A 24,484-nucleotide genomic window follows, 5' to 3' on the forward strand; every position below is an offset into this window, starting at 1 on the left:
AGTGCTGGATTTCCGAACGCACCCGTAGTATCTCCCTGTCTGCAGTGTTGCCTGGTCTGATTATTATAAGCCACATTGGGCACATTTTTCTGAAGTTGCTTGTAAATAATGGTAGAACGGTTGTGAGCTTGTAGATCGTCTATTTTCAAATAGCCAACATATATAAATATGCACATTGTTTAATGGACGACATTATATATCTTTGAAGTGCTTGTGTGGCCTTTTATAGTCGCTTCTTTTGGGCTTGTTTTCATAGACCTGGTTGCTTATTTCTCTCGCAAAGTCTGGCAACACCGCTCCTGACGCAGCAGCAGCCTCCACTGTGAGGATTTGACACAGAGAGGTGGCGCTGCGCTCAACTCCAATCCATTGCCGTCTGTGCGGAGTGTGCGCTCTTGCAGGTGGTTGTTTGGTGTTATAATAATTTATAACTTGCTAAAAAAGATTCCTTCTTTTTCAAACCTGTATTGACTGATGATGTGCAAAACAAACTCCTCGCCCTACAGCCAAACAAGGCCACCGGCCTTGACAACATCCCCACCAGATTCCTCAGAGACGCAGCGGTCTCCATTGCTCCCATAGTAGCCCACATTACAAACTTATCCATCAGTCAGTGTCACGTCCCACAAGAATTCAAGTTGGCAAGAGTAATCCCTCTATTTAAAAAAGGAAGCAAACTAGATCCTGGCAACTATAGGCCTGTTTCCATCCTTTGTTCCATCTCAAAGGTTATAGAGCGATCAATCCAAGAACAAATCAACAGCTACCTCAGCGAGCGTAAACTGTTGTTTGAATTCCAATCAGGCTTCAGAACATCCCACTCCACTGACACATGCCTACTATATTTGACCGACTACATCAAACGTGAGGTAGACTCGGGCAAATACTGTGGCATGGTCATGCTGGACCTCCAAAAGGCGTTTGACACTGTAAACCACGCAATTCTACTTGATAAGCTGAGGGCGATTGGTTTTGATTGCACATCACTAAATTGGATGAGATCTTACTTGGAGGGTAGAGAACAAGTGGTTGACATCAACGGAACCAGGTCCTCATCCCTCCCGGTGAGCTGCGGGGTTCCTCAAGGCAGCATTCTAGGGCCGTTACTGTTCCTTCTATACATTAACGACATGAATGCTGCCTGTAACTGCAAACTGTTCCTGTTCGCTGATGACTCGGCACTCCTGATCTCGGGTGAGGACAAGTTGCAAGTTGAGGAAGCTCTCAGCTCTGAACTCTCAAAAATCCGTACCTGGCTTACCGATAACAAACTGTCTTTACACCTTGGGAAAACTGAATCCATCCTATTTGGGACCAAACATTCCCTCAGTAAAATGAAGGTAAATGACTTCAAGGTCAAAGTCGATGACACAATCATCACTAGCAAAGAAGAGATTACCTATTTGGGATGTATTCTGGACAAATACCTGTCAGGTGAAAGCATGGCAACAAAGGTGGTCAAAGGAGTAAACCAGAGAACCAGATTTATGGGCAGAGTTTCCTCTTTTGTCAACCCTCAGGCCCTCAGGACCCTCTCAGGGGCCCTGATTCAGCCCCTTTTTGACTATGCTAGCTCCTCTTGGTACTCCAACACCTCAGTGTCACTGCAGACTAAGCTTCAAACCTCCCAAAACAAACTGATCCGACTACTTCTCGGACTGGGGCCCATGACCCACCTGTCTCCCATTCACTTTGCCAGCCTAGGCTGGCTCGGGGTGGAAGACAGGGTTAAACAACTAAAAATGGGTCTGGTCTTCAAAATTGTAAATGCAGATTTGCCCGATATGCCCCCTATACCCGCATATCTGTATAAATACCTCGAAAAAGTTAGTGACACCCACAGCCACGAAACTAGAGGGAGCGTAAACAACAATCTGGTACCACCCACCCATAAAACAAACATGGGCAAATTCTCCTTCTATAGCACAGCCACCAAGGAATGGAATAGTCTAACCCCATCCCTCAAAAAATGCAGTTCGCTGGGCTCATTCAAAACAGCCCTAAAAACCCATCTTTCTGGAGGCCGAAAGAGGAGCTAGTACCAGTTTCCCTGTAGACAGACGACCCCCCCCCCCTCCTCTTTTTGTACATATTTTGTATTTCCTCATGCTTTTTTTGTATATAATTTTTTATTTTTCCATGCTTCCCCCCCCCCTTTCTTTTTGTACATATATTTTTAAATGCTTTTTTTGTACATAGTGGTACTTTTTCTGTATTATCTGTATTTTCATGTTGATTTTTGAACTGTTTGGTTGCTACTATATATGTCTATGAAATTAACTCAAGGACCCCAACGGAAACAAGTCCGCAAGGACTTTTTTGGCCGGACCTTTTAGACAAAAGCATTATAAATGTAACTGTGTTGTTTTACATTCTTTTGCCTAATAAAAATTTCAATCAATCAATCAAAAAAAACTTGTTTGTAAAATTAATGAGGGGAAGGGGAGAATGTAATCCTCCTGTAACGCCCGTTACAACACCCCCGTTACTGTAATCCAGATTACACATTTTAAAATGTACTCTAAGACGTTACCGCTACGTTATTTTTTTACTCTGATTACGTAACGGCGTTACATGTAATCCGTTACTTCCCAACCCTGATCGCGACACGTTTTGAGCTTATAGATCTTCTATTTCCACTATTTTTGTCTTTTCTTTTAAATATGACATTTTTAAACATGGAATTGATTATGACGATTATGGAAAAATAATTATATATATTATATAATTATAAAATAATTGCGATTATATAAAATAATTGCAATTAGACGATGATGTAATAATTGTGACAGGCCTACGTCTGACTTGACGAACATGCTAAGGTTTGCTGACCTCTGATGGTTCAATAAACTAAACCTCGTCCGTAGCGTATTGAGAAACCATCGTAAACAGTAAAGCTTTTCACACGGAAGGCTTTATGAGCTGTTTGCAGCATTATTAATAATAATCATAATTACGTCAGGTCATGCCAGCGCTTGCACACACTGGAGCTTCTCAGCAGGTCTGGGAGAGGAAGACACAAGAAGATCCTCAGAAGAATCTCATCTGGTAACGAATCCATGGAGACGCCTGCACACACAACACACATCAACACACATCAACACACACAACACACATAACACACATCAACACACATCAACACAACACACATAACAGGGCAACAAGGCTTGTCCCACTAATAAAATAAGTCCATTAAAAGTTTTTTTTTTTTTCTCACAATAATGTGACTCTCATGTGAAGCATAACACTCTCCCGGTTACACACCGTTGGATGGAGAAACATTCTCTGTTACGCACCGAGACGTTAGAGTTCTCAAATTCTACCCGAACCCGACCCGGCCCGACGTAACGTTTTCGGGCCGAGCCCGGCCTCAAAAGTATGCTAATTGGTCGGGCCGAGCCGAGCCTCGGGCTCCATGAAAAACAATTAAAAAATGATTATCTATTGTGAACATGGCGCTGACTGACTGGCGTTAACTTGCGCTGTGCTGCTCACACTCAGGGCTCACTAGGCTCAGGCAGCAGAATGAGAGAGAGTAAAAAACGAGCGTTCCGGTGGTAACCGGAACACTCGCCCCAAAACACACTCGCCCCCATTCATTTCACGGACAGAGGCCGCCGGATTAGACGCGGGCGAGTGTGTTTTGGGACGAGCGTTTTTTGTATTCCATTCCAGCCACCATGACATGCGCCATGTGATTTAATTCACGGCTTGTTTACAAGTCGAATTTGGGGAAACAAAATAATTAGGAGCTCAAAAACATAATGAGAGGATACAAGAAATATAGTGTAACAGCTGCAAAGTGTGCATATTTAAGCAACAGTGAAACCTACCGAGGAAAAAGAAACTGAAAGTGATTCTGCGACTCTGCGGCCGTCGGAGATCAAAGGATTTAGCTGTAGCAGCGTCAGTCATTCTTAATGACAGGACCACTGGACCAGGCAAAAACACTACGACCAGGCAGGTATAGGGTCCAAGTGTTTCCAATTGGACTGCACCAAACTTTTAATGACCAGTGTTGCAATGCTGATTGATTGGTATGTGGTTGCACTGTATTTTAATGACGTCGCTTAACACCTACAACAGGTCACACAATGGACAATTGATATGCATCATAGGCTTATTCCTATGTTAATTTACCTGCCGTGAGTCGGGAGCCTTTGTAAACTTTGTTGAGGTGTGAATTTAAAGTAGTTTTAAATATATGCGTGTGCCTGCGCGTGCTCCTAGTCAAATAGGTTCCTGCTCGGCGTGCAAAGCCGTCCCATGAGCATTGCACCCCTGTCTATGACCAAACCCTATGCATCGCTCAGATTCAAAGTAGACTTATTATTTCTCTAGTCGGTCTCAGACAGTGAGGGGGGGGGGGCCGAGACGGAGACTCGGTCGAGAGAGGCAGAGAAATGCAGAAGATGCATTGCACTGTGTCGTGTGAGAAAGGATTTAACTTCATTTAAATCAGCACAGTGTAAGTTAACGTCAACCAGCGCCGTCAGCGCCATCTTCATAATCTTCATAATAGATAAATACACAATCAGAACAGAAAAATAAATTATTTCTTTTCCCTTTTTTTCCCCCTCAGGTTTTTTCGGGCTTTCGGGCATAACATGATGGTAATCATGTTATGGTAATTAGGTATGGTATTAGGTAATCGGGTTCAGGTACATTTCTCAAGATGAAATTCAAAACGTATTTATTTTAGACTAGTGTGGTTTTATTGGCTACATGCAGTTAGCGTTAGCAACCTAGCTTTTAGCCACCGGCCAGTGTTAGTGTGTGAGTCAAACAGAGAAGAGTGGTGGAGGAAAAGACAACGTATCATGCAGTGTTGCCAGGTCTGCTTATTATAAGCCACGTTGGACATGTTTTTCTGTAAAGTTGCTTGTAAATAATGGTAGTTGCAGGTTGCGGTTGTGAGCTTGTGAGACGTATATAGGCTTAAAGTAATCATTTGGCCTATAGTCGCTTCTTTTGGGCTTGTTTAGACCTGGTTTCTTATTCCTCTCGCAAAATCTGGCAACACTTATCACATGTCTTTGAAGAGGAGCAGATCTACAAGCTATAAAAGGCAGATGTGAAAAATGCAGGGCAGACGTTTTTCCTTGGCCTCTAGGGAGTGTACATACAACGTTTTACACAGATTGTGCAATTATACGTAAAAATACGGCCTGTTATAGCGCCACCATGAGACTGATTTGAACATTTTCAAGTGGCATTTCTTCACGGAAATTGCATGCTGTGTTCATGATTTGAGGCATTGTGTTGAAAACGGAGCACTCCTGCAAACTTTGGAAGCCAATCTTAGCCAATCAGGATGAAAAATCTGAACGACCCGTTTCATTTAATGACTACAGAGATGCTGTGTACCGATGTGTGTGATGTTTGGATAAAATCTGTAGGAGTACTGTCAAAACATTTGTTTTGCACAAATTGGCCTCCTGGTGGCGCTATAAAAGGCCAATCTGAAACATTCGGGGCAGAGGTTCGGCTTTGGCATCCAGGGAGGTGTGTGCAACAGTTTAGCAGCGACCGGGCCAACAGTGCCGGAGATTACACACACACACACACACACACACACACACACACACACACACACACACACACACACACCCCCCCCCCCCCCCTTTCGGCCTGGTGGAGACAATGAGTGTAATGTAAAGGTGCTTTTAGATCTGATAATAAAGTGTAAAGGTGCTTTTAGATCTGATAATAAAGTGTAAAGGTGCTTTTAGATGTGATAATAAAGTGTAAAGGTGCTTTTAGATGTGATAATAAAGTGTAAAGGTGCTTTTAGATGTGATAATAAAGTGTAAAGGTGCTTTTAGATCTGATAATAAAGTGTAAAGGTGCTTTTAGATCTGATAATAAAGTGTAAAGGTGCTTTTAGATCTGATAATAAAGTGTAAAGGTGCTTTTAGATCTGATAATAAAGTGACCTGATGTTGACTCCTTCCTCCTTCGTGTGCGGCGGGCCAGAACAAAGTGTGTGGAGGCCTGGTTCTCCTTTCCACTGGAGGAGGAGCTGAGCAGGGCTGGATGAGCAGGGCTGGCACTCCCATGGAGGAGGTTCTCCTCTGAGGAGGAGGTGCTCCCATGGAGGTTCTCCTCTGGGGAGGAGGTGTTCCCATGGAGGAGGTTCTCCTCTGGGGAGGAGGAGGTGTTCCCATGGAGGAGGTGCTCCTCTGGGGAGGAGGTGGTGCTCCTATGAAGGAGGTGCTCCTGGGGCGTGTTCTCACTTTCCAGACCCGTCAAACATTCCTTCTTCCTGCGTTTGCTGCTCCTCCTCTCCATGGAGGAGCTGCTCCTCCTCTGAACGTTCAGCTCCATGGAGGTCAGCTCCCGCAGAGATCTGTTCAATAACATAAACACATTATGTGTATGTATATATATATATATATATATATATATATATATATATATATATATATATATATATATATATATATATATATATATATATATATATATATATATATATTATTATATATTATTATATATATATATAATATATATATAATATATATATAATTATATATATATATTATTATATATTATTGTCTCCGCCGAAGGTGGAGAATATGTTTTCGCTTCGTCCCGCCGTGTGTGAGCAAACATTGTTAGCCAAGCTAACATTGGGCAAGCTCCACGTGACACGTGTCAATTTGTTGACACCAATGCCTCTGATTGGCTAGAGGGACGCATGACGTAATAAAATTCTATAAATAGGTGTGTCACTTCAAAAAGCCTTACTTTTTGAAGTGAGGTAAAACAGGATCAATCAGACTTGATTGGAACAGTACCTTCTAGTCCAAATCACCCGTCTGTGCGTGTGTGTGTCCCTCTGAGAACACCTAACATTGGTCAAGCAAAGGCGCAGAAGGCCAAAGCTAAGAAAGCATACTCATCTACAACAGTAACACAGAAGAGGACTAGAGTTGAATTGATCCCACAACAAGGCCGAAGTCTTAATACGTGTTAATATGTTGACACCAATGCCTTTGATTGGCTAGAGGGATGCATGACGAAATACAATTCTATAAATAGGTGTGTCACTTCAAAAAGCCGTTTACGTTTTAGAAGTGAGGTAAGACAGGATCAATCAGTCTTGATTGGAACAGTATCTTCTAGTCCAAATCACCCGTCCGTGCGTGTGTGTGTCCCTCGTGCGTATGTGTGTAACATTGGTCAAACAAAGGCGCAGAAGGCCAAAGCTAAGAAAGCATACTCATCTACAACAGTAACACAGAAGAGGACTAGAGTTGAATTGATCCCACAATTGATCCCTCTGCTGGCGGAGACTTGTGCTCCGAGGAGCACATTTTCTAGTTATATATATATATATATATATATATATATATATATATATATATATATATATATAACTAGAAAAAGTGCTCCTCGGAGCACAGGTGTCCGCCAGGTCAGGTAGGTTATTGTGGCCTCCTGGTGGCGCTATAACAGGCTAATGTGAATGTGAAGGGTGGCATTTCTTCCTCGGCCTAGTGGGAATCTGCATGCAAAATTTCACGGAAATTGCACACTGCACTGCGTTCATGTTTTGAGGCATTTTGTTCAACACTGACCAATCCTGCAAACTTTGTAAGTCAAATAGCCATATGATATGAATATCGGACAGATCCATCAGAATCACATGACTATGGAGATACTGTGTACTGATTTGTGTGTTTTTTGGACAGAATCTGAAGGAATAATCTCCAAAAAAATATTTTACATAAGTCGGCCTCCTGGTGGCGCTGTAAAAAGCAGATGTGAATAATGCAGTGCAAAAGTTTTTCCTTGGCCCCTAGGGAGTGTGCGTGCAAAGTTTCACGCAGATCGGTGCAGTTATAGTTAAAAAAGCAAATCGGCCTGTTATAGCGCCACCATGAGGCAGATTTGAAAATGTTCAAGTGGCATTTCTTCCTCGGCCTAGTGGGAATGTGCGTGTGCAATTTCATGGAAATGGCATGCTGCGTTCATGATTTGAGGCAGTTTGTTCAAAACGGAGCACTCCTGCAAACTTTGGAAGCCAATTTCAACCAATCAGGATGGAATATGAAAAGTCGTTTAATGACTATAGAGATACTGTGTACCGGGATTTTTGGACAAAATCTGTAGGAGTACAGTCAAAAAATTTGTTTTGCACAAATCGGCCTCCTGGTGGCACTATAAAAGGCCCACGTGAAAACTGTTTGGATAAAATCTGTAGGAGTAATATAAACAAATGGGCCTCCAGGTGGCGCTATAACAGGCCCATGTGAAGAATTTGAGGCAGAGGTTCTGAATTGGCATCCAGGGAGTGTGTGTGCACAGTGTACGCGGCGACCGGGCCAACGGTGCCGGAGATTAGCTGTTCACAGACGGACACACACACACACGGACACACACACACGGACACACGGACACACACACACGGACGGAGGGTAAAACATACTCTCTCGCCATGCCTTTCGGCCTGGCGGAGACAACAAGCTAACGGTGCCGGAGATTAGCTGTACACAGACAGAATGACACACGGACGGACGGACGGACAGACAGACAGACAGACGGGGCAAAACATACTCTCGCCATGCCTTTCGGCCTGGCGGAGACAATAATTCTGGCCTACTCCTTACCCTCCTTCATATAAAAGAGCGCCTGCCTGCCATGTGTAACTGGCCCTAGGAGGATCTGCTACCCCTAACCCATGTGTAACTGGCCCTAGGAGGATCTTCTACCCCTAACCCATGTGTAACTGGCCTTAGGAGGATCTGCTACCCCTAACTCATGTGTAACTGGCCCTAGGAGGATCTGCTAACCTTAACCCATGTGTAACTGGCCCTAGGAGGATCTGCTACCCCTAACCCATGTGTAACTGGTCCTAGGAGGATCTGCTACCCCTAACCCATGTGTAACTGGCCCTAGGAGGATCTGCTACCCCTAACCCATGTGTAACTGGTCCTAGGAGGATCTGCTACCCCTAACCCATGTGTAACTGGCCCTAGGAGGATCTGCTACCCCTAACCCATGTGTAACTGGTCCTAGGAGGATCTGCTACCCCTAACTCATGTGTAACTGGTCCTAGGAGGATCTGCTACCCCTAACTCATGTGTAACTGGTCCTAGGAGGATCTGCTACCCCTAACCCATGTGTAACTGGTCCTAGGAGGATCTGCTACCCCTAACCCATGTGTAACTGGTCCTAGGAGGATCTGCTACCCCTAACCCATGTGTAACTGGCCCTAGGAGGATCTGCTACCCCTAACCCATGTGTAACTGGTCCTAGGAGGATCTGCTACCCCTAACCCATGTGTAACTGGTCCTAGGAGGATCTGCTACCCCTAACCCATGTGTAACTGGCCCTAGGAGGATCTGCTACCCCTAACCCATGTGTAACTGGCCCTAGGAGGATCTGCTACCCCTAACCCATGTGTAACTGGTCCTAGGAGGATCTGCTACCCCTAACCCCAGATGTACAGTACATATCCCTGCCAGTTGCCACAAGCAACTCTTAGATGCTATTTTTAATATCTGGCATCTAGTGTCTGTTATGATCTACTGTCTGTTATGATCTACTGTCTGTTATGATCTACTGTCTATAATGATCTACTGTCTGTTATGATCTACTGTCTGTTATGATCTACTGTCTGTTATGATCTATGATCTACTGTCTGTTATGATCTACTGTCTGTTATGATCTATGATCTACTGTCTGTTATGATCTACTGTCTGTTATGATCTACTGTCTGTTATGATCTACTGACTGTTATGATCTACTGTCTGTTATGATCTACTGTCTGTTATGATCTATGATCTACTGTCTGTTATGATCTACTGTCTGTTATGATCTATGATCTACTGTCTGTTATGATCTACTGTCTGTTATGATCTAGTGTCTGTTATGATCTACTGTCTGTTATGATCTACTGACTGTTATGATCTACTGTCTGTTATGATCTACTGTCTGTTATGATCTACTGTCTGTTATGATCTATGATCTACTGTCTGTTATGATCTAGTGTCTGTTATGATCTACTGACTGTTATGATCTACTGTCTGTTATGATCTACTGTCTGTTATGATCTACTGTCTATTATGATCTATGATCTACTGTCTGTTATGATCTAGTGTCTGTTATGATCTAGTGTCTGTTATGATCTAGTGTCTGTTATGATCTAGTGTCTGTTATGATCTACTGTCTGTTATGATCTACTGTCTGTTAGGGATGGGTATTGGCAACAATCTCACGATACGATACGTATCACGATACTTGGGTCACGATACGATTATATTGCGATACGCATCACGATACTTGGGTCGTATCACGATATTGGGATATATTGCGATATATTGCGATATATTGCGATATATACATATATCACAACTACATATTGTTTATATATACACTACATATTGAGTAGCTGCAGATCTGTGATAGGTTCTTTGAATGTTTTTCATAAAGCCTGTATCTGAAAAAGCAAAAAAATATATATACAGTATCGCGATACAGTATCGCGAAATAAAATATCACGATATATCGTGATATCGATAATATTGCCCATCCCTACTGTCTGTTATGATCTACTGTCTGTCAATACATTCTGTTCAGGTGATTATGTTGTGTTAATGTGTTGAAGCTCATTGTTAATATTCTGCTCATGACCAGTAGAATAAAGTTTACACCACTGGTCATGAGCAGAATATTAATGAATATTAATGAATATAAATTAATATAAATGTGAATATAAAAGTGTTTTATAAATGAATACACATGTTTCTGCGTCATGAGCAGAATATAAATGAATATAAATGAATATAAAAGTGTTTTATAGATTAATATAAATGAATATAAAGTGTTTTATAAATGAATACACATGTTTCTGCGTCATGAGCAGAATATAAATGAATATAAATGACTATAAATGAATATAAAGGAATATAAAAGTGTTTTATAAATGAATACACATGTTTCTACGTCATGAGCAGAATATAAAAGAATATAAATGAATATAGATTAATATAAATGTGCATATAAAAGTGTTTTATAAATGAATACACATGTTTCTGCGTCATGAGCAGAATATAAATGAATATAAATGAATATAAATGTGCATATAAAAGTGTTTTATAAATGAATACACATGTTTCTGCGTCATGAGCAGAATATAAATGAATATAAAGTGTTTTACATATAAAGTGTTTTATAAATAAATACACATGAGGTGGTGTATAATGTATATTACGGTAAAGAAGTAAAATAAAACGACATACCTGCTGTCACGTGACATGTGCGCGTATATTAGGGTGTGATTAATGATAACCAGCTGTTCATTCATTCATTAATAAAGGTAATAAAGTATTAAAGTATTAATGTAAAGTTTAAAGAGCGGGACGTTTGTTTGTTTGTTTCAACTCGCCGCTTCCCGCTTCCTGCTGCTGCGTCACGTGGGGGCAGGGCTCTGTCTATCGGGCGTTTCTATTGGCTGGTGGTGGCGGAAGTCGTCGTTCTCCTGCGTCGATTTGTATGCCGGTGTATGAAAGGCATGATGGGATTTGCAGTCCTTACAATTTACCGCAACGCACACTCACACACACACACACACACACACACACACACACACGCACACGCACACGCACACACACGCACACGCACACGCACTGATCATGTTCAACCCAGATTTGGCTCAACTAAGGGTATGAACTCGTTCTCATGCTATTCATCAAAAATGTGGAATGCCCTACCAAAAGGAGTAAAGGAGTGTAAAACCCTACTCACTTTCAAAACTGCCCTAAAGATACACCTTCAGGAGGCTGCAATTCGAAAATGGCCCCTGTCTAAGTCTTAACCTACCCCCCCTACCCCCCCCCCCCCTCCTTCATTTTCCTCTTTTGTATATATATATATATATATATATTTTTCTCTCTTCATACCAGTAACCTGAAAGCTGATTGTATGACATTCTGTATAGTAGTGTGTATATCTGCCTGCCTCTTATATTTCATCATGATTTGTGTGCATGGGGTTCTCATCTTAAACAAGCGTTATGCTTAATGAGAGTTTCCAGTTTAGTAGACCTTGTATTGTGAATTTGTACTTCCATGTACTGTTATGTACTGTCATGTACTATTCTCATGTCTTTCTAAATAAACTACATCAATCAATCAATCAAACACGCACACGCACATGCACACACGCTTGCGTGTGTGCATGTGCGTTAATACACACAATACACACAATAATGCATGTGCGTTAATACACACAATTAATATGTATTTACATAGATTAATATGCATGTAAATAAATCAATATGTATTTCATAAATTAATATGCATTTAAAAATAATATGCATTTAAATAGATTAATATATATGTATATACATGAATATGTATTTAATAAATGAATATGCATATATATATAAATTAATATGTATTTGGCCTGAAACAGGGACCCATTGTTATAGCTACAAGATTTGTTGCTGCTAAAATGCTAAAAGCTAAAACATGTGGGGTTTTATGGTAGCTATAAATAAATATAAATAGTTTTTTTTATGCCAATTGTTTTGTACTTTTTTTGCCTTTATTCTAGACAGGACAGCAGGCTGACAGGAAATGGAGAGAGACACGCAGCAAGGCCTTCATTCAACTGCTTTGAATTGTTATTATTGTTTAAAGGTATCATGACATTCATTTTCACTTTTTTTATTTTCAATGTTTTATTTGGGGTTTTATGACCTCAATTACACCCAAAAAACCTGAACTTAGAACATTCAGTGGATTTTCTGTGGTCTGGGGTTTTCTGAATAATTAGGTTGAAAAGTAATCTGAGCTTGGCCCTTCGACAGTGAGGTCACAGTCGATTAATCCCGCCCACTCTCCTCCTCGCCCCTCCCCTCCCCTATCCTTTCCTTTGGGGGGGGGCGGAGCAGAGGCGATGATTGACAGGCAAAATCCCTCACCAGCGACACCCGCAGGCAAAGATTTCTTTTTTCATTGCAGTTGAAAAGGCTTTAGAAATGTGAGAGAAAAACACCTGCCATGGATCACTGGAATGGAATTTTCACTTAAAACTTTTTGTACACTTTTGAAGGACCAGGACAAAGACTTTGAATGTGGTGTAAAAGTGAATGTCATTAAACCTACAGAACACAACAGAAACCAAGAAATATATATTTCAAGAGAGAGAGATCACAGTAAAAATCCTAAGCATTCTTCCTCCATACTGGGAGAAAAACAGTATCTGAAAGTTTGATGGGATGCATTTTGACCACTTTAACATTGCATCTTATGAGCGGTGGGGTTCATTTGGTGCCAGCCTGCGCACGCATACTGGTGCTCCTACAAATGTTGTCCAAACCGAACGCAAATCGGTACACATTTTATCTCTTTAGTCGATCCGTTTGATTTGATATGAATATTGTGGATATAGATTATAGAACACTAAAAGACCTTTCTGTTTGCTGCTGCCTTTGATTGAGCTACTTTTCCTTTTTTTCCTCTTTTCTTTTCTGGTCTGCACTAGAAAAGAGGAAAAACTTATTTTGTTTTATCCTAATGTCATGTTATAATTCTATTATTGTTCTGCAACTGTATCTATACTGTAACTGTATCTATTCATTTTTACTTGTTTTGTTTTATCCTAATGTCATGTTATAATTCTATTATTGTTCTGTAACTGTATCTATACTGAAACTGTATCTATACTGTAACTGTATCTATACTGTAACTGTATCTATTCATTTTTACTTATTTTGTTTTATCCTAATGTCATGTTATAATTCTATTATTGTTCTGTAACTGTATCTATACTGAAACTGTATCTATACTGTAACTGTATCTATACTGTAACTGTATCTATTCATTTTTACTTGTTTTGTTTTATCCTAATGTCATGTTATAATTCTATTATTGTTCCGTTTGCTTGATGTTTTGTGCAAAGCACATTGAATTGCCTTGTTGTGTAAATGTGCTCTACAGATAAAATGGCCTTTGCCTGCTTTGCCATAAGCCTGCAGACTGCAAGGTCGTCAAAATGATTGTGTGGTTAAAGTACCAACATCGTTCACACCAAGCACTACAACTAGAAATGATAAAATCATTCACACCATTGTCTGTTGTAACTGTGGCTGTGGATGCTAGAACCATTTTTAAATGACATCTTTAGAGTACGTTAGTACTATGTTTTCAGGCCTTAAAATCCAGCCCTATAGAGCATTCAAGTCCTGACATCACTGCCGCTAGAGGGCGCTGTTCCGCTGGTTCGTGGCTTTATTTTTTGTGTTGAAATCCCCATTGGGGAATCTTAGATCGCCTCATATAAGATAAAAAAAATACTATAATAAATATAATAATAATAAGAAAAATAAACACACCACCCCGGCGATTTGACTCATATGGATATGAAGCATTGACTGAAGGTGTAAATGTACACATTTACCCAAAGAGTAACACAATAAACGCTAGAAACGAGTCAAACAACCCAAAGACTACATTTCCCATGAACGCAGCTGCTGTAGGGACAGTGATTTCAGACCCGGAAGTGTAGTTCTTCAGACTTTTAAGGCAGAAACAGGCTGTATCAAATTCGGTGATACAGGTGCTCTATATAGCACTGCTCAGAGCAATGGTCACAGAGTTATGGCCATGTGAAGGGTTCAACCCTGCTGGTGTCCCATATGTATGCAAGTTAGTGTTTTGGCTGTGACAGTGTTTGTGCGGATCGGCCTGTGGCCCCCAGGGCTTTTTGTGTAGCTATTATGTTTAGATTCATATTGATGTGCCGTGACTGACCTGTCACTCTTGGTTCAATAAAACCCTAAAGTCCAGTTTATAGACGACATACACAGAAATTACCGTTCACATGCGCAAGGCATCTTTATTGACAAACAAGGGAGATTCCCTCTATACTATGTGAATAAAAGAACAGCACATTAATGATATTAAAACAATACGACCTGATATATCACGAAGGCAATTCGCTCCACATCAAAGTCTGCATGCAAACAAGCGTTCGGTTGAGCGCCTGGAGAAATCTGAAGTTCTTATCTATTATATTCAGTATATCAACGCTGTGGCTATCAAGGCCTGTCTTCTGACTGCACTCTATAAAGTAAAGGTTGACGGCTGTTTGTGTAGCTATTATGTTTAGCTTCATATGTAGGGCTTTTTGTGTAGCTATTATGTTTAGCTTCATATGTAGGGCTTTTTGTGTAACTATTATGTTTAGCTTCATATGTAGGGCTTTTTGTGTAGCTATTATGTTTAGCTTCATATGTAGGGCTTTTTGTGTAACTATTATGTTTAGCTTCATATGTAGGGCTGTTTGTGTAGCTATTATGTTTAGCTTCATATGTAGGGCTGTTTGCGTAGCTATTATGTTTAGCTTCATATGTAGGGCTGTTTGCGTAGCTATTATGTTTAGCTTCACATCCACCACATTCTCAATTTAACGCTGGGAAAAGAAAGTAGTTGAACTACTTTTTCTATGTAGATTTTACAAGCTACATTTGTCCAGGGGTAGAAAGCTTGATCAAGCCACTGCCATGGTGAACTACTTGTAGATCTACAAGCTACAGCTTCTCCAACACACTGACCTCACAGTGAAGACCATCTGCAGAGGAGATGAAACGTGATCATTTCTGCTAGAACATTTATAACATGGATGCCTTCTTAACCCATTCAATCCGGGTCATTTTAAGATTTATTTTGGCCATTCAAAATGAGCAGATCTACAAGCTCATAGAGCGGCGCCAAGTGCCGCGCTATGAGCTTGTAGATGACAGAAACAACAACAAGACAAACAGTCATGTTTCTGTCAGGTTATTTAATTCATTCATAAATCAAAAACATTCTAACTTCCTTTTTGTGTGGAATCTCTCGACCTTTGACCTCCGACTCTAACTAACCCTGGGATTCCACAATATTAAACAACGTAAAAAAATAAATTATAAAATAAATAAATATATATATATATATATATATATATATATATATATATATATATATATATGTATAATGATCTCCTACATGTCATTAAAGGCAAAACATTTCTAAATAATATCAAACAAGTTACTTTGCATTTTTTCCAAAGACTTAAAAAAATAATAATATACAAATTCAACACAATGTTATTTACATTCAAAGTTTCCCTTTGAACTCACATAGTAAACACTGTGTGTGTGTGTGTGTGTGTGTGTGTGTGTGTGTGTGTGTGTGTGTGTGTATGTGTGTGTGTGTGTGTGTGTGTGTGTGTGTGTGTGTGTGTGTGTGTGTGTGTGTGTGTGTGTGTGTCTCAGAGTGTGTAGGCTCTTGTCAGGACAATCTCCGTTCTGGCCCCGCCCAGATGACACGCTTCCAAGAGACATACAAGCCTCTGATTGGCCAGCTGGGTTGCCATGCCGATAAGGTCAGCTGAAAGAGGAAGAGGAGCATTAAGAGTTAAGAGGAAAAGTCACGGTGGTAACAAACACCTTTATTTAACTAAAGAAATAACCCTTTGTTGTAATAATCAGTTTTAAAACTCTATGTATTAGAGATGCGCGGATGGCCTCTCAACGTCATCCGAATCCGCATGTACAAATTAATTATCCACCCGTTATCCAACCGCAATAATTATATTATCCAATTTTAATATCCGCATCAACCGTTTTTCCTGTATGTCAAAATATTATTATTTTCTGGTATTCCTGTTAGTTTTAGTATTAGTTGTGCGATGCGATCGGTGCTGCTCTGCTGCGCAGAGTCTGTATGTTCAGCACAGCACAGCAGCACCGGTTAAAAAAAAAGAAAAAAGACGCACCGACATTCCATAGGCTAGATCAATGCATTTTGTGATCGCATCGCACAGAGGCTGCTCTACACACTCACACAGACACAAGCACGCAGAGATTTAGCTATTTTATGGATAGATATATTAGATGTCATTCATTTATTTACCGCAATATTTCACCCGCGGTTTATCCGATATTAATTAATAATTATATTTGATTGACCCAAATCCACCCAAACTGCGGTTAACTGCGGCAACCGCGGCTAAAACCGCGATCCGCTGTATGTATGATGATACCATATAGATATATGACACATGTATGTATGTATGTATGTATCTGTCTTGGCAACGCCCCCTTCTGTGACGCACGAGGAACTCCCTCACATGAGCGGAACGCCTTAAATAACTCCCAAAACCCTGCAGTACCAGACGTTAAGCGTGTCTGTGTGTGTGTGTGTGTGTGTGTGTGTGTGTGTGTGTGTGTGGTGTGAACACGGAGGTGAAGCACCGGACACGCTAATGTTGTTTTTATAACAACTTAAACACACCCGTCGTAACTACCGTCGTTAATGTAGTGATGTGCAGGATGATGTTGTGGAAAACTGTTTGGACAATGTGCCTTGTTTCGGCAATCAGAGTTGCTTACAAGCAAGCACTCCAGAGTGGGAGAGTTTACCAACAACAGTGGCTACCCCATGACCCGACGCCGGACCCCCCGTCGGGTGAGGAGCTAGCGACACCCACAGAGTTTTCTGAGCTGACGACCCCCCTGTCTGAGCAGCAATGGCTGGCCTTTCAAGTCAGAGAGAGAGCCTTCAGGAACAGTTTGGTGGGCGAAAACCACCGTGTGGAAAAACACTACGCTTCGTCAGCAGACCCTGGGAGCTGATCCGTCTCATAAAGCTCTTTATCGGCGAATTCTTCAACAATGGAATATTTACGTCTGAGAGCCACCGTGGGAAGCCTTTCGGCTTCCCCCTTCTAAAGTTTGTTGCGCGGGTGTTGAGGAAGCTACCGGCGGAGCAGCCGCTCCCGGAGGCCCTGACACCCGCTCTGGCCTGCAGCTGGATGGAAGCACAGCTGTGCTTCCTACGGGACACCGTGCAGCCCTCGCTGACGGCGACGAGGCGACAACAACAACATCAACAACGGAGGAAGGTGAGCAAGGACAAGCTGTCATATCTGTGGCAGCATAAACAGTCCAAGGCCATTCAAATTATTCTGAACAACAGTGAATTCCCCGACCCCCCTCCGTGTCCGGATAATTGTGAGCAAGTACAATGGTATTATCAGAATAAATGCCGTGGTCAAACGTCAATCACTGACCCACTTCCACCGCTGCCCTGGCGTCTGGATTTACCACCTACGCAGCCAGTACATTTCCCCGACGTTACGTGTTTCACGCAGGCTGAGGTTGAGACTGTACTGCGCTCGTTACCCAGTAATAGTGCATGTGGCATGGACGGTGTTTCATATCAGCATCTCAGGGCTACGCAGCCAGACATTTTGACAGCTATATTTAATGTCTGCTTGGAAAATAGAAGGGTCCCTGTTTCATGGAAGGGCGCCCTCATCTATAGGATCCCCAAAAAAAACAATATTCCGGACGATCCGTCAACTTGGAGAGACATTTCCCTCTTACCTACCATCTATAAGGTGTTTATGAAGTGCATTCTTGCCCGAATCCTCCCGTGGCTTGTGGATGAAAACATCTTATCTCCCAAGCAAAAGGCCTACATGTGTTTTGTCTCAAAACAGGAATTGACGATTTCAAGCATGGGTCTAGTGAATACTTTTCAGTTTTTCTGGACTTCCGTGATAATGTCATGATAACAGCTCTTGAGGAATTCCATCTACCCCAAGTTTATGTTGACATTGTTAATGATGTGTACGCTGGTTCATTCATTCAGGTTATCTGTGGTAAACAGCTCACAGACCCCATCCCTCTCCAAGTAGGTGTTAAGACTGGCTGTCCAGTTAGCCTCTCATCATGGGGCTGTAATAAAGAACAGGCTCTCCAAAACCGATTCCTTTGTGGAATGGTCAGGATTAGAGGTAAAAGAATCCAAATGTGCAGTTTTATATGAAAGACGGAGCGGAGGAAATCGCTGGTACCACCAACACAAACAGATACACCAACTGATTTCACAATTTGCAATAAACCCCTTAAAGTCTATTCACGTCACGAGACTTACACATATTTGGGCCACAAGTTTAATGTGGCAGGCGAGTGGGGCGATCAGGTCGAGGTAATCATTGCTGAGTACTCCAGCAGACTCGACTTAATCCACACATCGCCTATGCCTCTAATCATGAAACTGGAGGCTGTCAGAATAATAGCATTGGCCAAGGTACAACATCTTTTCTCCAATGTACATGTTCCACGAAAATCACTACGTGATTTGACTGACAAAACTGTGCACTTAGTGAGACAATGGACTGGTCTTAACACACACACACAACATGACAACAACGATGACCAGTATGTGAGAGAGCTTGCACGTTCATCTCTATTTCTGGACCTAAAACGACGTAAGGTCCCCCTGGCATGTGGCTCGGATCCTTGCTTCCTAGGCTTCAGGAAGAAACCTAGTGGAAAGCTAGACAGTCGCTCTCCCGGCTTCGGTGTGTGGTCAGACTGGCCGGACTTAAACGATCTGTGCCGCTCAATTTGGAGGAGGCGTTGCTTCCTTTACCCATGATTGTTGTCCGCTGTGTTTGACAAGTATGCCATCTTTTGTTTTGTATGTAACGTTGCTCTGCTTTACATGCGCTTTGTAACTAACTGTTTTCCTTCATCTGACTGCACTGGCAGTGTTTATGTCCTTTGTACATCCTGTACTTCTCTTATGTGGACATAAATAAATATTTCAAATGTGTGTGTGTGTGCGTGCGTGCGTGCGTGCGTGCGTGCGTGCGTGCGTGTGTGTTGTGCTCACCAGGAGAGGGGGTGTGTGTGTGTGTGTGTGTGTGTGTGTGTGTGTGTGTGTGTGTGTGTGTGTGTGTGTGTGTTGTGCTCACCAGGAGAGGGGGGGTGTGTGTCGGGGGAGAAGGCTCCATGGGACAGGATGGAGAGCCAGGTGTTGTTGTGGGGGGGGAGGGGGAGGGGGGAGAGAGGAGAGTGAGGAAGAAACACCGTTTCTATGACGACACTGTCTGACAACACTGGAGAGACAGACAGACAGACAGACAGACAGACAGACAGACAGACAGACAGACAGACAGACAGACAGACAGACAGAGAGGATTAGATATTCTTATTACACAGCTTGGTTGAATGCTTCATTCTGATTGGTCAATCACTAAATTCATCGGTCTGTTATTTTTGAATAATGACCTCTGACCTCTGTCTAATAAAAGACTCAGAGCACCTGATTGGCTCATATCAATGTGTCTAATCAAAGACTCAGAGCATCTGATTGGCTCATATCAATGTGTCTAATCAAAGACTCAGAGCATCTGATTGGCTCATATCAATGTGCTCTCAGCAATGTTTTAGAAAACATTTGAGGTGAGAAATAGACAAAGCAATAACCATAATGTATTCTATTTGATCATCAGTAACAGTAATGTATTCTATTTGATCATCAGCAATCTGGGAACCCATCGCCAAATAAAAAGGAAAAACAGCGCCCTCTGCTGTTTTTTACTCTTTCACTTGGCTCTGGGGGGAGCTAAATGGAGCACCCGGGCGCAAGGAAACCGGGGTTTTGGTGTGCCCTCAGCGCTCCACTTCCGGTGGTGCGCTTATGTTTTCATTCCCACTAACAATATTTCAACACGGAACACTAACACCACTTCTCCCAGAGAACATGGATGGTTTTGGTTATAAGCCCACTTGTTTCTATGATGAAAGAGCAAGTTAAAATGTCTTTCCGTGGTTTTGTCTGCTCCGAGGACGCTATTGTTAAATTAGTTTCGGTTTGTTTTCAGTGGGAAGCGAGAGCAGACAGTAAATCCCGCCCACTACATTTGATTGGGTAAAGCGCGGCCTGCTTCCTGATCTGAAGGCACGCCCATTTGTAGGCCAGTGCGTACACGCAAATGATTGTTAATTTAGCAAGATACACATTCTCCATTGGAGCCACTAGAGGTGAAGTAGTACACAAATCCTTCAAATGGTCTCCTAAGTAGGAGTGGTTTTCTTCTCCCCGACCATCCCACCACCCTCCCCCCCTGTCCTCTCCCTGGCTGACAACGTCATGTGGATGTGTAAATTGTGTATTTTCTTCATTAAAGAAAATAAATGCTTTACATGTTTGAAAGTGCACTGTTATTGATAAAGATGCTTTTAAGGAACCTATGAAATTCCCCCTACAAACACACATGTATTATTCTGTCTTATGCTAGATGTGCTCCTGTTTCTGCTCAAAGTTAACTATATATATATATATATATATATATATATATATATATATATATATATATATATATATATACACCTTATAAATAAAAGGCACTTATATATTTTACCACTATAGACCATAGTATGTTTAGCATGAATGTTATGTTTAGCAAAATGTCATGATTCCTAAATCATACCCCATCAACCAAGACAGTTAAAATTATAATTATATTATTGAGCATTGGAACACACATTTTATTTAATTTTTAATATGTCCATAATGATTTCACGTACTATATTCACATATATAATCTCAGTTAATCAGTTTTTAGAACATCTTATGGGAACAGCACATAGAGTTAAAATCTAATATAATATAAGGGACAGAGCCCTCTATGTCTCGTCCGTCAGACTGCAGATGGACCCTCCAGATATCTTCCCAAATCTCGCGAGAGTGTGTTGCTGGGATAGAGAAAAGTCGATAACAAAGTAGATTTTCTCCTCATTTGTGTCACAAAAAAAAGCCATTTTAGTATGAAAATCTTGTACATATTGTGTGTCTTGTGACGATTGGGTCCAATATTTAGTTCAGTAACCATGGAGCTAAAGAATGGTTCAGAAGCTGTGTTCACGTTCACTCTTCCATTGGAATCAATACTCCAAGCTGCTTCCTGTCTCCTAAAAAGGCGTCCACCTACGTCACGCAGAAACGGGAAGTAAACCGGAGAATGCGACTCTTGCTATTACCCTCTTGGGTACACGTTATGACGAACCCCCCCGACAGATTCAAGCGGAGAGCAGAATCTGTTCTTGAGAGATTAGATCATCAGTAACAGTAATGTTTTCTATTTGATCAACACTTCCTGGTTTTCTGAGGAGACCGCGTTGCACTGGACGCACCCGTCATAAATTAATGGAATACTTTCATCACCGTTTATGAATATATTAATACAGATTAATAAAGTACCTTTTCATTTTAGTTTAGAGTCTAGTAGGTATCCACAGCGACAGTACAATGTATATATATATATATATATATATAGAGAGAGAGAGAGAGAGTATGTATATGTCATATAGGTGAATAAAGTACCTTTTAGTTTCAGAGTGTAGTAGGAGGTCACAGCGGGGTCAAACTGCTCCAGAAGGGCGTGGTGTCTCTGCCCCGCCCACTCCCCTGGCTGCATCGCCATGGCGACGGCTTGCTCCTCCCCCTGGGTGTGGCTGTAGCGCAGCGGCAGCGTCTCCATGGCAACGGGACGGATGTGGGGCGGAGCCACAGCGGTGACAAAGGAAGAGGCACCATCGTCATCCTCATCTTCATCATCCTCATCTTCGTCATGGTGGACGGAGGTTTCTAGAAACTCCATGGAGGCGTCCCATAGAACACCTGGACACAATGTATCTATTTATTAATCTATTTATTAATGCATCTATTTATCCATTTATTAATCTATTTATTAATGCATCTATTTATCTATTTATCTATTTATCTATTTATTAATGTATCTATTTATCTATTTATTAATCTATGTATTAATGCATCTATTTATCCATGTATTAATCTATTTATTATTTATCCATTTATTAATCTATTTATTAATGTATCTATTTATCTATTTATTAATCTATTTATTAATGTATCTATTTATTAATCTATGTATTAATGCATCTATTTATCTATTTATCCATGTATCTATTTATCTATTTATCTATTTATCTATTTATTAATGTATCTATTTATCTATTTATCTATTTATCTATTTATTAATGCATCTATTTATCCATTTATCTATTTATCTATTTATCTATTTATCTATTTATTAATGTATCTATTTATCTATTTATCTATTTATGTATCTATTTATCCATTTATTAATGTATCTATTTATCCATGTATTAATCTATTTATTAATGTATCTATTTATTAATGTATCTATTTATTAATGTATTTATTAATGTATCTATTTATCTATTTATTTATTTATGTATTAATGTATCTATTTATCCATGTATTAATCTATTTATGAATGTATCTATTTATCTATTTATTAATCTATTTATGAATGTATCTATTTATCTATTTATTAATGTATTTATTAATGTATCTATTTATCCATGTATTAATCTATGTATTAATGTATCTATTTATTAATGTATCTATTTATCTATTTATGTATTAATGTATCTATTTATCCATTTATTAATCTATTTATTAATGTATCTATTTATCTATTTATTAATGTGTCTATTTATCTATTTATGTATTAATGTATCTATTTATCCATTTATTAATCTATTTATTAATGTATCTATTTATCTATTTATTAATGTATCTATTTATTAATGTATCTATTTATCTATTTATGTATTAATGTATCTATTTATCCATTTATTAATCTATTTATTAATGTATCTATTTATCTATGTATTAATGTATTTATTAATGTATCTATTTATCTATTTATTTATTAATGTATTAATGTATCTATTTATCCATTTATTAATCTATTTATTAATGTATCTATTTATCCATTTATTAATGTATCTATTTATCCATTTATTAATGTATCTATTTATCCATTTATTAATGTATCTATTTATCCATGTATTAATCTATTTGTTAATGTATCTATTTATCCATTTATTAATGTATTAATGTATCTATTTATCCATTTATTAATGTATTTATTAATGTATCTATTTATCAATTTATTAATGTATCCATGTATCCATCTATTAATGTATTAATGTATCTATGTATCCATTTATTAATGTATTAATGTATCTATGTATCCATTTATTAATGTATTTATTAATGTATCTATTTATCAATTTATTAATGTATTAATGTAAAACTCCATGGAGGCGTCCCATAGAACACCTGGACACAATGTATCTATTTATTACTATGTATTCATGTATCTATTTATTACTATGTATTCATGTATCTATTTATTACTATGTATTAATTTATCAGACTCTTTCTCCACAGTGACTTACAGTAAGGTCAGCTCCACGTTTAACTACATTTATCTTCCCTACCTCTATAATAATATAATATAATAATAATAATAATAATAAGGGTAATAATAATAATAATAATAATAAAATATATACCTCTATCTGTGTGTTGGTCTTTCTGCAGTGTGGCCAGAGGGAGTCTGGAAAGAAATTATTATCATCATCATCATCATCATCATCATCAATAATAATAATAATAATAATAATAATAATAAGGGTAATAATAATAATAATAATAATTATTATTATTATTATTATTATTATTATTATCATTATTATGATCATCATTATCATTATTATAATAGCCAGCCCGTATGTGTGCAGACTACTAACTCATAGCAAAGCACAAAAAGCACTCATGGCTCTGGCATGACA

The 24,484-nt window shown here is 39.8% G+C and overlaps 2 protein-coding genes across 4 annotated transcripts in view; both read right to left on the reverse strand.

Moving 5' to 3' along the window:
• skp2 (S-phase kinase-associated protein 2, E3 ubiquitin protein ligase) overlaps positions 1–11,391 on the reverse strand; it is a 36,052-nt gene extending 24,661 nt beyond the window's left edge. The window contains exons 1-3 of the mRNA XM_080419268.1: positions 11,250–11,391; positions 5,937–6,349; positions 2,958–3,069 (exon numbers count right to left, since the gene is read on the reverse strand). Coding sequence (XP_080275394.1) covers positions 2,958–3,069; positions 5,937–6,349; positions 11,250–11,314 — 590 coding nt within the window. The 5' untranslated portion in view covers positions 11,315–11,391. The remainder of the gene's footprint in view (positions 1–2,957; positions 3,070–5,936; positions 6,350–11,249) is intronic.
• Positions 11,392–16,059: 4,668 nt separating this feature from the next.
• Positions 16,060–24,484, reverse strand: part of LOC308078149 (RPA-related protein RADX) — a 31,552-nt gene continuing 23,127 nt past the window's right edge. For all 3 annotated transcript variants that reach the window (XM_080419265.1, XM_080419264.1, XM_080419266.1), the window contains 4 exons: positions 24,206–24,249; positions 22,179–22,475; positions 19,765–19,908; positions 16,060–16,385 (listed from right to left, as the gene is read on the reverse strand). In XM_080419265.1, the coding sequence (XP_080275391.1) occupies positions 16,267–16,385; positions 19,765–19,908; positions 22,179–22,475; positions 24,206–24,249 (604 nt within the window). In that variant the 3' untranslated portion in view covers positions 16,060–16,266. The remainder of the gene's footprint in view (positions 16,386–19,764; positions 19,909–22,178; positions 22,476–24,205; positions 24,250–24,484) is intronic.

This window comes from Gymnoscopelus braueri (assembly GCF_963280865.1).
Source record: "Gymnoscopelus braueri genome assembly, chromosome: 22".
NCBI classification, from domain to species: domain Eukaryota; kingdom Metazoa; phylum Chordata; class Actinopteri; order Myctophiformes; family Myctophidae; genus Gymnoscopelus; species Gymnoscopelus braueri.